General features: G+C 51.0%; 1 protein-coding gene across 2 annotated transcripts; it reads left to right on the top strand.

Annotated features, from left to right (window-relative positions):
- Positions 1–4,657: 4,657 nt before the first annotated feature.
- Positions 4,658–9,715, top strand: Spc24 (SPC24 component of NDC80 kinetochore complex). Of its 2 annotated transcripts, none has more exons than XM_041657632.1 (4): positions 4,658–4,885; positions 7,485–7,629; positions 8,035–8,139; positions 9,472–9,685. In XM_041657632.1, the coding sequence occupies exons 1-4, from the start codon at positions 4,726–4,728 to the stop codon at positions 9,542–9,544; spliced, it is 483 nt and encodes a 160-aa protein (XP_041513566.1). In that variant the 5' UTR covers positions 4,658–4,725; the 3' UTR covers positions 9,545–9,685. The 2 variants fall into 2 exon arrangements, with proteins under 2 accessions (XP_041513566.1, XP_041513565.1); XM_041657631.1 differs by having other exon boundaries at positions 4,671–4,885; positions 8,035–8,216; positions 9,472–9,715.
- The last annotated feature ends 6,109 nt before the right edge of the window (positions 9,716–15,824 follow it).

The following is a 15,824-nucleotide window of genomic DNA, read 5'->3' as shown; positions in this document are numbered from 1 at the left end:
AATGATAAGGCTGGGTGGGAAGAGTGCATGCTTTTAATCCCAGCACTGGGGAGTCAGGGGCAGATGGGTCTCTGTGAGTTCAAGGACAGCCGGGGCTACACAGAGAAACTCTGTCTTGAAAAAACAAAACAAAAAGATAAAATTGGTCTGGAGAGATGACTCGGCCTAAGAGTACTGGCTGCTCTTCTACAAAACCTGAATCCAATATCCAGCACCTGTGCGGTGGCTCAGAACCATTTGTAATTCCAGTTCCCAGGGATCTGATAGCATCTTGTCCTCTGCAGACACCAGATACACACATGATACATAGACACACGTGCAAAACACCCACACCCACGCAAAGTAAAATCTTACCGGGCGGTGGTGGCACACGCCTTTAATCCCAGCACTCAGGAGGCAGAGGCAGGTGGATCTCTGTGAGTTCGAGGCCAGCCTGGTCTACAGAGCAAGTTCCTGGACAGGTAGGGCTGTTACACAGAGAAACCCTGTCTTGAAAAGCAAAAAAAAAAAAAAAAAAAAAAAAAAAAAAAATGGGGAACCCCCCCCCAAGCTTGTTTCCACACAGGTTTTGTTGATAGTGATGATAGTGATGTTTCATCTTGTTTTTGAGGCAGGTCTCATGTAGTCCAGGCTGGCCCCAAACTCACTACCACCCCTGCCCCCCAAGCGCTGGGATGACAGCGCAAGCTCAGTGGTTAAGAACACTGGCTTCTCTTCCAGAGGACCCAAGTTCAGTTCTCTGCACCCACATGGCAGTTTATAACTGCTCGGAACTCTGTAACTTCAGCTCCCCGATGCTCCTGACTCCCTGGGCACCAGGCATACAGAGAGTGGGCACACATACAAGCAAAACACCCAAGCACCTAAATGTTTTTTTCTTTTGTTGTTGTTTTGTTTGAGACAGGGTTTCTCTGTGTATCTTTGGCTGTCCTGGAACTCACTCTGTAGACCAGGCTGGCCTCTAACTCACAGAGATCCACCTGCCTTTGCCTCCTGAGTGCTGGGATTAAAAGTGTGCACCACCAAGCCTGGCTGCACATAAACTTTTTAAAGATTTATTTTTATTTTATGTGTATGAATCTTTATGTGTATCTGTGTACTTCGAGCATGCCTGGTGCCCTTGAAGGTCAGAGGAGGGCATCAGATCCCCTAGAACTCTGGTGGGTGCTCAGGTCCTCTGCAAGAATAAGTGCTCTTAACCACTGAGCCATCTCTCTAGCCCATAAGACTTTTATGAAATGGAAAAATCATATGTAAAATATATTTGGGCAAAATTTGCATATCACTAAATTAACCGTTTCATTTTTTTCTTTTGGAGGTGAGAATAGCACGAAGGGTGAGAAGTAGCACCCAAGCTAGATATGGGCTCTGCCCCGAGCCCAAATTCATCACCTTCACCATTTTGAAGAGCCCAGTTCAGTGGCGTTCAGCTCGCTCACTGTGTTGTGAAACCATCTCCAAAACTATTTATCTTGCAAAACCGAAACTCTGTCCCCATTGAACACTAACCCCAACCTCTGGTTCCAGACACTAAAGCTGAGGCATCTGGAGACTTCCAGTGAGTTTAGTGGTGTGTGTGTGTGTGTAGTGTGTGCATGTGTGTATGGTGTGTGTGTGTGTGTGTGCATGCACAGGTGCACTTCAGAGGATAACACAGGTGTTTTCACATATGTCAACACTTCTCTCTGCCTTGTATTTTGAGACATGGCCTCCTACTGAGCCGGAGGAAGCTCAGTTTCTGCAAACTGGCTAAACAAGCAGCCCAGCAGCACAGGGGGCTGCCTGTCCCCACTCCCCAGCCATGCTTCTTGGCTGAATTTTTATTTACCTTTTGTTTATTTATTTTGAGATAGAGTCTATGTAGTCCTGACTGTCCTAGAGCTCACCATGTAGACCAGGCTGCCTTTAAACTCACAGGGATCCCCCTGCTTCTGCCTCCTAAGTGCTGGAAATAAAGGTGTGGCTACCACATCTGCTCGCATGGGTTTAATGTGGTGCTGCTGACTTGAACTCGGGTCCTGCTGTTTGCACGACAAACACTATACCCACCGAGCCACCCCCTAGTCCTTGTTTGGCTATGGTAGTCTTTTTATATGTGCGTGCATGTGTCTGTGTTTCTCTGTGTATGCAGGCCAGAAGAGCACATGGGATCCCTTGGAGCTGGAATTACAAGTGTCTGTGTACCACCTAACATGGGTGCTGGGATTTGAACGAACTCCAGCCCTCATGATGGGAGCAGCAAGTGCTCTTAACCACTGAGCCATCTCTCCAGCCTCTTTTGCTCTGGTTTGTTGGTTTTTGTTTTATTAGTTTTAGGTCTTGAGACAAGGTCTCACTGTGTAGCCCTGCCAGACATGGAATGCCCAGTGCAGACGAGGCTGGCCTTGAACTCACAGAGATCTGTCTGCATCTGAGCCCTAGCTGAGGTGAAACACAGATGCTAGCGTGGCTGGCTGGTTGTTTATTCTGGTTGGTTTGTGGGTGTTTCCTCGTTTTGTTTTTTGAGACTGGGTCTTGTGTAGGGCAAGTTAACCTTGAGCTTGTATTGTGGTCAAGGATGACCTTGAATTCCTGACCCTCCTGCCTCAGCCCTCCCCACCCAGTGCCAGGGCCTGTTTGTGCCACCTTTCCCAAATTACGCAGTATCAGGACTAGCTACTCGGAGCTTCCTGCACGCCAGGCAAGCTCTCTACTGACCAGCCCACTCCACGCCCCAGCCCTGTTTTGTTTTAAACTTCTCTGACACCTCTGCTTCACAGTTGAGAGCTGGGATTATAAACAGCTCCGGCCTGATTTTAGGAAGTCCGGAGAGCTGAACCCACCACACCCTGGGGGCTAGGCCAGCCCTCTACTTTCCCCACCCCCCTCCCCCAGCCCTGTATTTCTATTATGTTAAGGACCTGCGCTCTCTCCAGTTCTGCCTCCACATTTTGCAGCCTCTGAGGCCAGGCTTTCCATCCCCTCAGCACCAGCAAGTTACTGACTAGGTCTTTTGAAGTGTGTGCCTCCCTGGAGAAATGGCTCGGAGGTAAGAGGTAGGTGTGTGCCCCTTTTTGGACAGGAACTCTGGCCGTGGCTGAGAGATGGCACACCCTTTGCTCTTAGGTGAGGTGGGTGGCACTTTTGGCTTGGGGATTTGTGTCTGCTGGGTCCTCTTGCCCAATCCCAGTACTTATCTCCTAACCCCCACCCCTGCTGATAAGAGCAGGCTATCTTTAGCCCCAGGATTTGGGAAGAACTGGTGGGAGCCAAGGTCACTGGCCAGGTTGCAGAAACTGAACCCTGGGTCCCCACCCCCAAGGCTTTAACTCAGGCCACCTGTGTGCTAGGCTATCTGCACTGTTATGCAATTTACTGAGTTTAGGCCCAATGAAGGAGGGCTGACCTGTCAGCTTCACATTGCCAGGTAAAGCAGGAACAGTTTCTGCTGTGAGAGCTCAGTCCCCTCCACTTTGCATGGGTGTGTGCAGGTCAGAGAACAGCTCGTGAGATCAGTGCACGTATCTTTGTCTGGTGTGTATATCTAATGAGACAGGACGCGCTCTGTAGTCAAGCTGGTCTGCAATCACTCCTGAAGTAGAGGCTCTTTTCCTTAGCCTCTGGAGCCCTGAGGTGGCAGGGATGAACCAGCGTGCTCAACTTCAGGATTCCTTGCTCTAGTTGTTGGGACAAGGGCCTCACTCAGCCTGTTGCCCCGGCTAGCCTAGGATTCACATCAGTCCTTTCACTCCCACCACCTGAGTGCTGGGATTGCATGCTAGACTCCTACTTAGAAATTTTAATTATTTTTGTGTGTTTTGTTTTTTTAGGCAAGGTCTTTTTATATAATCCTGTCTGTCTTTGAGCTCCAACTCACAGAGATCCTCCGGCCGTTACCTCCTGAGTGCTAGGATTAAAAGCACACACAGGCCCCTACTTAAACGCTTGAAAAACACAGAAGCAGGAGCTAGAGAAATGTATCACTGGTAAAGAGCATTGGCTGTTCTTGTAGAGAACTAAGTTCAATTCTCAGCACCCACATAACTCACAAACATCCATTTAGTTACAAGAGATCAGATACCCATATTTCACCTCTGCTGGCATCAGGCAAGTATGTGGTACTCATAGGCAAAACGTTTACCCATACACATAAAATAAAGATAAATAAGTCTGCCAGGTAGTGGCGGCGCACGCCTTTAATCCCAGCACTCAGGAGGCAGAGGAAGTCGGATCTCAGTGAGTCTGAGGCCAGCCTGGTCTCAAACATACACAGCGAGCTTCAGGACAGCCAGGGCTACACAGGAAGTCTCAACACCTCCCCCGTCCTCCCATCCTGGTTTTATGTATAGTTAATATTTCTAAAGTAAATTACAAAAAAAAAACCTCAAGCAAAAATAATAAGCGTTTTACCGCTTCGCCTCTACAGTCTGCCTGCAACCAACAGAAGCAAACTGCTCTAGGTCCCGCAACTTTCAAGTCTAAGCATACGCAACAGAGCCGGCCGAAGAATTGACGCATGCGTACTGGGCCGAACGCGGACTGGCCCCTCGTGACACGCCCTCCCTACGATGATTGGTCACCGCACGTGAGTGACAGGAGAAATTGCGCATAGCTCTCCACAAAATGGCCGCTCATTCCGACGCGAAGACGGACGTAGGACTCAGCCAATGAGATCTAGGCGCTCCGGGAAGGAGGCGGGGCCACAGGAGAGAAATTTGCGCGGGCTCGGGCTCGGCGCCGTCCGTCATGGCGGCTTTCCGCGACATCGAGGAGGTGAGCTACGGTCTGCTGAGCCTGCTGGGGGCCAACCGCGCCGAGGCGCAGCTGCGGCGGCTGCTCGAGCGCCACGAGCAGATGGTGGAGCGGCTGCTGGAGACGCAGGACGACGCCGACCAGCGGCTTCGGGGTGAGGGTGGGGCCCCTGGGCCTCAGTTTCCCCATCTGACAATAGTCATCGCCCAGAGACAGAGATGAGTGTCAGCGCTCGCAGTGCCAGACTCCACATGAACTCCATAGCTCAGGCTGGCCTGGAAGTCAGGGGTCTTCCGAGTGAGAGCCCTCACCCCTAGCCTGGTTCTCCCCTTATGAAACGAATTTCATGACAGTGGATGTATAGAAGCAACTATAGGAGTTGGCAGGGCCTGACCCTTAAGAACTTTCCCAGACTCGGTTTTTTTTTTTTTTTTTAAGCCAAATCTGAAGCAAGCTTTAATTAAATACTGGCCAGGCAGATGGGCTCTCACCAGGTCCATACCCGGGTTCCTGAAAAAACGGCAAGGGTTTAAGAAGGAAAACCTGCCGGGTGGTGGTGGCACACGCCTTTAATCCCAGCACTCGGGAGGCAGAGGCAGGCGGATCTCTGAGTTCGGGCCAGACTGGTCTACAAGAGCTAGTTCCAGGACAGCCACCAAAAGCTACAGAGAAACCCTATCTCGAAAAACAAAAAAGAAAAACCTGTAATTCATTACATTTCCCAGCAGGTCCAATCAGGGGCAAGCATACATCCTATTTCCTACCTACCTCCCACCCACACCTGCAGATGGGTCAAACAAACGTGCCAAGACTCAGTCTTCAACATAGCTCAGGCTAGTTTAGAACTCTGTAGCTGAGCCTGGTTGAAACTCAAACAATCCTGCCTGTCTGCTCTCCAGTGCTGAGATCATACCTCTCTGCACGTTAAGCTGTTAATAGAGCAGTAAAGAACAAATAGAGCCGGGCAGTGGTGGCGCACGCCTTTAATCCCAGCTCTCAGGAAGCAGAGGTCGGCAGATCTCGGTGAGTTCGAGGCCAGCCTGGTCTACAAGAGCTAGTTCCAGGACAGGCTCCAAAGCTACAGAGAAACGGTGGGAAGGCCATGTTTGCCCTGGAGGCCTTCAGGCCAGCCCATAAGAAATTACCATTAGCAGTGGTATAAATGAATTGTTTAGCCCGTGCCAGAGAGAAACCAGCTCAGTAGATACGTGTGCTTGAGTGCTTGAGATGTCAGCATGAGCAGCCCCTGTTGGGGCTGCAGACTCAACAGTTAAGAGCCCTGTTTCCAGACAGCCTGTGTGCAGTTCCCAGTACCCATGTCAGGCTGGTCACAACCTCTTGGACCCTTGTGGCCTCCACGGGCGTCAGGCACACATATACATATAGTTAAGAAACAATAAGGTAATAAAACTTAAGAATAAAGTAAGCTTCTGAAAACCAGAGCACAGGAGAGGGGCCATGGCTGTGGCTTAGTTGGGGGGCGGGGTACTTGCCTGGAGTGCACGAAGCCCTGTGTTCCGTTCTCAGAGCTCGTTAAACTGGCTCGAGGTGTGGACCTGTGAAACCAGCAACCAGACACAAACAAACAGGGAGTCGGGGATTTAAGATCTTAAAGAATTCAAACCCAGGCTCATATATGTGAGACCTGTATCAAAAGACAGTGCTGGGCGACTAGCTCAGAGCACACGGGCCCCGCATGGGGCCTTGGGAGCAAACAGAATGAAGTGAGCTGTCTCAGGCCACCAAGACGCTTGCTGCCCAGCCTGACAACTTCAGTTTGGTCCGGAGGAGCTGCACAGCAGAGGAGAGCTGACTTCTGCAGGGTGACCTCTGACTTCCTATACAAACCATAGTATTTTTTATTTGAATGAGGCAGTGATGACTTGGACATTTGTTTTAGATTTTGAGAGACTGGAGCAGGAGATTTGCTGAGAATTCAAGACCAACCTCAGTTACATAGAGTTTCTGGCTGGTATTGGCTTACAAAGAAACCCTATGTCAAACTCATCCAACCCTCACCCCTACAGTGAAGTAATTCAGTGGCTCTACATTGGCCATATATTATGACCTGCTTCTGTAGAGCCACTTGGATAAAACAGAAGAATTCCTTGAGCGCAGGAGTTTGTGGCCAGCCTGGACATAGTGAGACCCTTGACTCTGCCACTTGACACCCACCCAAAGCGGGGACAGTTATAACAGGAGACATTGAGGGAACTGTACACTGACACTGAGCATTTGGGAGAATAGAGGCCAGCCTGAACTACATGAGACCACCCCTCAAACAAAAGATAAAATGTCCTGGTTTAGTGGGTAAGTCAAGTGCTTGCCTAGCATATAGAAAGTCCTGGCTTCCATCCTCAACACCGTACACAACGGCCCTGGTGAACAGCTTGGGGAAGTCAGCTCTGTCCCTCTACTCAGTTCATCAGGTTTGTTGCCATCTCACCCAACTGTGATTTATTTTTGTGTTTGTTTTGGTTGGCACAGTCTCTGAGTTTAACCCAAGCCAACGTAGAACTCTGCATCCTCCTGCCTCTGCCCCAGAGGAATGGATTATAGGTTCACACTGCCAGTCTCAGTATTGAGTGTGTTCTGGCAAACAGGAGCACACCCAAATTCTGGGAGGTGCTCAGAAGCTGCTGGGGCAGCAGATGTAGGCGCAGTGGCAGAACTCTGACTGGGTAGTGACACAGCTCTTTGGAGTCTTCCTAGGCAAAGGACATCCAAGGACACCTACTTCTGTCCCATTGCAGAGGTCTTGGCTGTGGAGGAGGAAGTGGCTCAAAGCCTTCTTGAATTGAAGGAATCCACGTGCCAGAAAGGCACCAAACTACAGCAGCTGGATGTCGAGCTCCAGAACGCCAGCAAGGAGGATGCCTGTCTGCAGGCCAGACTCTGATATCCTTAACTCTACCAAATAGCCTACATCAGAGTGTACTTGGATTGTGTTAGGATGCAGCTCGGTACTGGAGCTTCCACCTAGAATCCCCCAGTGAGGGGCTGGGGTGTGGCTCAGTGGTAGAGCCCCTGCCTAGAGTCCCCCAGTGAGGGGCTGGGGTGTGGCTCAGTGGTAGAGCCCCTACCCACAGTCCCCCAGTGAGGGGCTGGGGTGTGGCTCAGATAGAGCACCTGCCTAGCATGTGTCAGGTCTTGGCTTTTATCCCTAACACTGAAGGACAAAAATAGGAAGAAAATGTTTGAGCGCCAGGTGCTCTGACTTGGTGTCTGGTAAGGGAACTGTCCTTAGTAGTCGTCGTCCCCCCCCCCCCCCCCCCCCCGAGCCTGGGCCTTAACTGACTGCACTCAGCTTGCCACAGAGCTGCAAGAACTCAGAGAGATGGAGGCGGATCTTCAGGAACAGGAGACAAAAGTGGATGAGGACACCACCGTCACCATCCCCTCTGCAGTGTATGTGGCTCAGCTGTATCGCTGCATCAGTAAAATAGAATGGGATTATGAGTGTGAGCCGGGGACCATCAAGGGCAGTATCCTTTGAGAATCACTGCACAGCTGGGGAAAACCTATATCCTCCATGCTAGGAAGTCAGTGGGCAGGCAGGTGGATCGTGCTGGAGTTCCAGACAAGCCAGGGCATTTCTGGGGACGTGCTCCAGAGAGATGAAGGGGGGCTCTTGAAGATCATAGGGCATTGTTCACCACATCCAAATGTAGAAGTAACCTGTCTCAACAGTGTATCTGTGCACTGGGGTAGTAGTTAGCTTTTGGGACTGTAGAGAGATGACTCGGTGGTTAAGATCAGAGGGCCCAGGTTCAGTTCCCAGCTGACGACTGTAACTCCAGTTCAGAGGATCCAACACCCTCACACAGAAATGCAGGCAAAACACCAATGCACATAAAATAGTTAGGAAAAAAAGGCCAGGCAGTGGTGATGCACGCCTTTAATCCCAGCATTTGGGAGGCAGAGGCAGGTGGATCTCTGTGAGTCTGAGGCCAACCTGATTTAGAGGGAGTTCCAGGACAGCCAGAGCTGTTACACATAGAAACCCTGTCTCGAAAAACCAAAAATAAAAAAAGTTAAAAAAAGCTGAGGGGGTTAGACAGAAGACACAGATGCGGTAGAGTGCTTGTAGAGCATTTGGGCTCCACACCCAATAGTAGGACAACCTGGAACCTACCTACTGTCTAGTCCCAATTGGCTGCAAGTCTATGAGGAACTTTCTGATTCTGCTCCTTGAGTACTGGGATTGTAGGTATATGCCATCACACCCAGAAAAAATACCATTCTTAATTAAAATGAAATTAGGGAAGACCAGGCGCCTTTAATCCAGCACTTGGGAGGCAGAGGCAGGCAGATCTCAGTGAGTTTGAGACCAGCCTGGGCTAGAACAGCCAGAGCTACACAGAGAAATCCTGTCTCAAAATGAATAAATGGATGAATGAATAAATATAAGAAATTAGGGAGCTAAGAAGATGGATCAGTGAGTAGGGGCCCATGCCACCAGGCATGGTGACCTGAATTTAATTCCTGGATCCACTGATAGAAGGAGGACATCAGCAGGTGCACTATGGCATGTCTGCAGCCACATGCCCACAGGAAAAAGGAAATTAGCCTGGTGTAGTGTCACACACCTGCAATCCCAGCACTTGGGGAACTGAGGCCGGAGGAATTGCCACAAATTTAAGGTCAGCCTGGACTAGGATAGTGAGAGCCATCTCCAAACAACAGAATGTGAACACGCCTGGGAGGACCATGTATACTTTCCTTTCATTGTACCCTCAGTCCACCACGGCCCCACTGTGGCCCTGCCCATCCACCTGGACAGCACACAGCTCTCACAGAAGTCTATCAGTGACTACCTCTGGAGTCTGGTGGACACTGCCTGGGAGCCAGAGCCTAACCTCACACTTTGATAGAATCGAGACTGAGGGGACCCAGGGGGGAATCATTCAAAATTAAAAGTCTACGTGCAAATGTCTGTGGTGATATTTTATTTGTGCTTTAGCAAGTAAAATTTGCCTGAAGATCAGAGTGTGGAACTAGCCACTAGTTAGCCATAGAGACCAGGCGGTGGTGGCGCACACCTTTAATCCCAGCACTCAGGACGCAGAGGCAGAAGGATCTCTGTGAGTTCGAGGCCACCCTGGGCTACACTAAATTGCTCCAGTCTCAAAGAGAAACAGCTAGGCAGTGGTGGCTCACACCTTTAATCCCAGTACTTGGGAGTCACACACCTTTAATCCCAACACTAGGGAGGTGGAGACAGGAAGGGATGTGGCTGGGCAAGGAGAGGAATATAAGGTGGGGGTGGTAGCTCAAGACATCCTTTCTGAGGATTCATGAAAACAGATCTTGCCCACTTTGGTCTGAGAATTCAGTACAGGTAAAAGGTCTCTCTGGTGGCTGGAAGCGCTGCTTCTCTGATCTTCCTGCTTTTGTATCCTAATACCTGACTCTGGATTTTTATTATTAAGACCAATTCGATTCATGCTACAAATAACTTCATGTATTTATCTCTTGTTTTGAGACAATGTTTCATGGAGCCCAGGCTGGCCTGGAACTTTTTTTAAATTACATTTTTAAAAAATAATTATTTTGCTGAGTGAATGTTTTGTCTGCATGTGTGTGTGTTAGCCGTGTGTTCCAGTGGAGGTCAGAAGAAAGCATCAGCTTCCTTGAACCTGGAGTTAGAAGTGGCTGTGAGCTGCCATGAGAATGCTGGGAATCGAACCTGGATTGTCTGCAAGAGTAGCCCGTGTGGGGCTGGAGAGATGGCTCAGAGGTTAAGAGCACTGTTCTTCCAGAGGTCCTGAGTTCAATTCCCAGCAACCACATGGTGGCTCACAACCATCCGTAATGAGATCTGGTGCCCTCTTCTGGAGTGCAGTATATGCATCCAGAACACTGTATACATAATAAGTCTTTTTTTTTAAAAAAAGAGTAGCCCATGCTCTTAATAGCTGACCCTCCTGCCTTGCCCTCTGGGGCAGGGTTTGAACTCTCAAGGATTTGCCATCGTCCCCAGCACTGAGTTTCCACACAACCGTCACACTAGCCATTTTACCTGAATTTTATGGTGTCACCTTGGGTCCTCAAGCGCTCTCCAGCATCTCAGCCCACCCCCACCCCCTTATTTTTATGAGGTCCAAGCCCTCACTGGAAAACTCTAGGCTTGTGCTCAAGTCCTGAACCACATACAGAGCCAGGCTGCCCCTGCTCCCCGGGGCTTACCTAGTGACATCTGGGTAATGTTTTAGGGTTTGGGGATACTTTAGGACCTTCAGCACCAAACCCTGACCTCCACTCACTGGATTCCAGTAGCACCCCGACAACAGGAAGTGTTCATGGCTCAGTGTCCCTGGGGAAGGTTACACACAGCATCTCCAGGACTAACAACATTAGCCGCACACTGCTGGATGAGTCACTGCTGGAGACTTTCCATGCCAGTGTGAGGCAGGGTGAGGATGGAGAACTCACCCAGCCCAGGCTTCCTTCCCTCTGGGGGTACATGCTGACCTGCAGATCCTGGCACCTGAGGAAGAGAGGGGCCATGGGGTCCAGGGCTGCCAAATAGCAAAGTTAGGAGGCTAAGGAGATGGTTCTTGGGTAAAGGTGCTTGCCATTAAATCTGATGGCCTGAGTTCAAACCCCTGGGGCCCATACTTGCCTCCACCTCAACAGTTAAGGGCACTGGCTGCTCTTCCAAGGGACCTGGGTTTAATTCCTGCACCCACAGGGCAATTCACAACTGTAACTCCGGGGGACTGTATGCATTCTAACTTCCTTAGACACTGGGTACACAATGCAGACATACCTACAGGCAAAACACTCATAAAATACGTAAATCTTAAAGAGGAGGAAGAAGAAAAGACAGAACAGGGCAGCAAGAACCACAGATGAGGGCTGGAGAGATAGCTCAGAGGTTAAGAGCATTGCTTGCTCTTCCAAAGGTCCTGAGTTCAATTCCCAGCAACCACATGATGGCTCACAACCATTTGTAATGAGGTCTGGTGCCCTCTTCTGGCCTGCAGGCATACACATAGACAGAATATTGTATACATAATAAATAAATAAATAAATATTTAAAAAAAAAACACAGATGAGGCTTGGCCCTGGCCCTGTGGGAGCTGCTGCTTTGCTCCTGGAGCCCCTGACCTGGTACGGGAAGACCCACACCCATGCCACTGCCTTCACCGGAGCACACCAGAGGCCACTCCAGGGGCCAGGGAGTGTGGCTCTGCATGCCTGGGCTCTGAGTCATTGGCCATCGTGGGGCCAAACACCCACCCACAGCCTGGCTTGTTCCTTCCAAAGGAGCCAGCCACCCCAGGGGCCAGCAACTCATTCTCAAAGCCAGCCAGAGGGAGGGGCAACATTGAAGTTACCAACAAATGGAATCAAGTCTCTGGTGGAACAGGGTTTGCCCTGTGCCATCTAGAGTCCAATTTACAGATGAGGGAAACTGAGGCACAGCTCCAGAGACTGACTGAGCCATTTCCCTGGGCTCCCAGCCAATGGGCCCTAAAGCTAGGTGCTCCCTAGGGTACATAGTGTCTTTCTTTGATCTGTCACCAGGATGAAGTGGTTTGTCAGGACAATGGAGAGGCATCCAGCAGGAGTGGCCAGCCCCTTTCTCTAGTCTTTCTACCCTCCCCATAGGTCTGGGGTCAGCTGTATTCAGAGGTGTTGCCACTAGGCTAGATTTGAACCCAGGGCAGCCAAATTTGAAGGATCTATCTGCTGGTGTGGAGGACAGAGGACCAGATGTGGGTTGTGGACATGAATATACTTGGGGACTCAGCTCCACCTGCCACCTGACTTGTTGGGGCTAGTCTACTCTCACCTTGGCCTCAGGACCTCCTAATCCCATATGAGTGCCTGTGGCGGTAAAAGGAAGGGTTCCAGGGACCAACCTCAGATCACCAAGCTTGTGCAGCAAGTGCCCTTACTCGCTGAGCCGTTGCTTTGAGGGCTTCAGATGCTAGACATGCACTGTAGATCACTGAGCCGTGACCCAGCCCGGTACCATTTTGAATGTCCTATCTGCTGGTTCTGCAGCAGTGGCCCTTTCTTACAATCCTGTTATGTGACTGGAGCTAACAAGTATTCCTGGCGCAGTTATCTGGGAAGTGAACCTAAACCCTGGCCCCCCAGGCCTGGATTGGTCTCAGGTTTCACACCTGGTGGTGGTGGCCCAGTGATGGGACAGGAATGAGGTCATCACACCTGGTGACAACGAAGGGGATAAAATGCTGGGGGAGGTAGAGTTCTAGGGGCCCTCAGGAGGGAGTGTCCATTGAGCACAAGGATCAAGGGGGAGGGTAGAGATGAAGACAGGATAACAGATGTACAGGCAGGCATCTGGGCTGGGAGAATGCAAACAAATTCAAGGGGCAGAGACCAAGCCACCGCAGAAGGCTTCTTGATCAAGCCCGGCCTGCAGGCCAGAGTACGGGCCAAGATTTTCCAGATTCCCCGTGGTTTGTGCCGAGTAAGGGACTGATTAATTAAGCCCCAAGTTTTTCCCACACCTTCCCCAAGGCAGCCAAGCCAAAGGGAGGGTCAGGAGAAGAGGGAGGGAGTTCCTCCTCTAGGGCAGGAAGCAGTTGTCAGGAGTGTCAGACAAGATGCAGAAGTCTTAGGAAACTTTCCCCAGGCGGGCTAAGTGGGGGCTGATGTGGCCTGGGAACCAGTTTTCTGAGATGGAGAACTGGAGTTAGGGGAAAGCTGGCTGCAAAGTAGGCAGCCCCTCCCCCCTCCTACAGGCCTGGGCTCACTCAGTCTTGGGCTCCAAGCTGGCTCACCACAGACATCTGTGGTCTGAGATACTATGAGCTGGAAGGAACGCCAGCCTGGGGTGGTGATCAGCAGCGAACAGCCATTGGTGTGTCAGGACTGGCTTATGACTGGCATCCCTCTTGTCCTGGACAGAACCGAGTCCCCAGAGATGTGGCAGGCAAGACCACCACCACCTGCCCACCCTGGGTCAGACGAGCTGGACACATCCAGGTCTTTCATTGATTCCCATTCTGAACCCAGAGAACAGCAGGCAGAGAAGACAGGAAACCAGATAAGGGAATCCTGTCCCCAAGAACCTCTCATTGCCCTTGTTAGGCAGGCACTCTACTGCTGCGTTAAACACCAGCCCCTCAGCTCTGGTAAAGTAAGGTGTTTGCTTTTGAGAGTCACAGACCCCAGGTCCACCTCAAACTTACCATGCAGCGGAGGATGACCCTGAAGTCCTGATCTTTCTGCCTCCACCTCCCAGTGGAAGGAGGGCAGGTGTGGGTGATCACACCTGGCCTTGAAGGACCTTGAACAGAAAGAAGCAGGAGCTAAGAAACAGAAATTGCAGCATTTAGGAGGCAGAGGCAGGTGAGTTCCAAGGTCAGCCCATCTGGGATGCTGGAGATGGGGTGGGGAGGGGGAGTGAACCCATCCCCTTCCACGACGGCTCCTGCTCTACAGTTTGTTAATCCCAGGCCTCAAAGCGCCATTATCCTGTCTGCCACGCCAGTGAGCATCACTTGATTCAGAAAAGCAGCCCTTGATGCCCATGCGGTCGGCTTCTCAGGCCATGGCTCCGTTTGCAGAAGAGGTTTCACTTTTTCCCAAGCCGAACGGCAGAGGAAGAGCGGATGCGCCACCCTGTGGGTGGAGAGGAGATGACAGGCCTGTGCAGAGCTTCCCGCCATACTGGGGGAGGCCGAGGCTCTACGGTGCAGGAGCGCAGACAGAAAACCACAGCAGAGCCAGGATCTGAGCCCAGGCCACTTACCTCCTTGCTGCTTCATTTCCCAGACTCTGTCCCTACGTGGGAGATGGGCAGAGCTCTTTTTCTTCCCCATCCACCCTAGCAAGAGTTCCTAAGGGCATTTGTTTCCTTGTGGCAGCTCATTCCTGCACCAGCTTCCTCCTTAATCCCCGAGCCCCCATGGCTCCCCACCAGCCCCATGACTCCTCCTGTCCCTTCCCTTTCTCCTCAGCCCCTGGACCCTTCCCAGGGCTCTCGGTCCCAGACAGGCCTTCAGTTGGCACCATGGCTCCCATTTGCTCTTGAAAATTATTTAAAACGTTTAGTTTTAGCAGTGTGGTGACACTCACCATTAACCCCAGACTCTGGGGGCCCACAGCCCTGTGAACAGCCCCCCACCCGTACTATGTAAACAAACCCCACAAATTCACCGGGTCACAAAAAAGAAAAAAGGTGTGAAAGCAGAAGGGGGGTGGGAAGAGGGGGGCGGCTGGAGTGGGGTGACAGGATTCACATGATCAGATACACATGTGTGATCAAAATACCAAAACAGGGGCTGGAGAGATGGCTCTTCCAGAGGACCCGGGTTCAAGTCCCAGCACCCACATGGCAGCTCACAACTGTCTGTAGCTCCAGTTCCAGGGGATTGAACCCCCTTACACAGACATGCATGCAGGCAAAACACCAACGTACATAAAGTAAAAATAAATTTTAAAACAAGAAAAAACAATACTCAAAGACATTTGGAAAGATATAGTCTCTATCCTAAGAAATACAGACAGCTGCAGACACACCTCTAACCCAACACTTGGAAGGCAGAGGCAGATGGGGGTGGGGGGTGTGGGGGGGTGGTTCTGACTTCAAGGTCAGCCTGAGCTACACAGCGAGACCCAACTCGACAAACACAACTGTGTTTATCTAAATGACTCATTTAGGAAATCAAGGCCAGACTATGGCTCAGCAGCTAGGGACACTCACCGTCCAAACAGGGACCAGAGAGCAGCCGCCAGCACCCACTTAACAAGATGGGGGTTCTCTGCATGCTTGCAACCACAGCACAGAGGGGAGCAGAGACAGGCTGGGGTGTCCTGGCATTGGACAAAGCTGATGGAGCCCAGGTTTAGGGAGAGAGCTTGCCTCAAAGGACAGGACACCCGAAGCTGGCTTCTGACCTCCACACAGAGGTGAGTGCACCCGTATAAACACGGGCATATATGCTTATAGACGCGTACATAAATAAAACTAAACGTGTTCATCACACAAGCTGGAGGACCTGAGTTCAAGGCCCAGAACCCAGGCAGGTGTGGAGCTGTCCTCTGACCTCCAGTCCCGTGCTTCTGACGCCACACCTCACACATGTACACACAGAACACATGTACAC

The sequence above is a fragment of the Microtus oregoni genome, unplaced genomic scaffold (genome assembly GCF_018167655.1).
Source record: "Microtus oregoni isolate MIOR12 unplaced genomic scaffold, Mior012 000008F_ref0000371, whole genome shotgun sequence".
In the NCBI taxonomy this organism is placed as follows: Eukaryota; Metazoa; Chordata; class Mammalia; order Rodentia; family Cricetidae; genus Microtus; species Microtus oregoni.
The sequence above is the reverse complement of the archived record's forward strand: the minus strand, read 5'-3'. Positions and strand labels throughout refer to the sequence as shown.

What these genes read in the sequence shown, in the direction of transcription:
- Spc24 (XM_041657631.1), top strand. Translation starts at nt 4,726, where the DNA reads ATGGCGGCTTTCCGCGACATCGAGGAGGTGAGCTACGGTCTGCTGAGC. An exon ending in TGTCTGCAGGCCAGACTCTG is followed by an intron (nt 7,630 to 8,034) that starts ATATCCTTAACT and finishes AACTGACTGCAC; the next exon opens with TCAGCTTGCCACAGAGCTGC. An exon ending in GCCGGGGACCATCAAGGGCA is followed by an intron (nt 8,217 to 9,471) that starts GTATCCTTTGAG and finishes TTGTACCCTCAG; the next exon opens with TCCACCACGGCCCCACTGTG.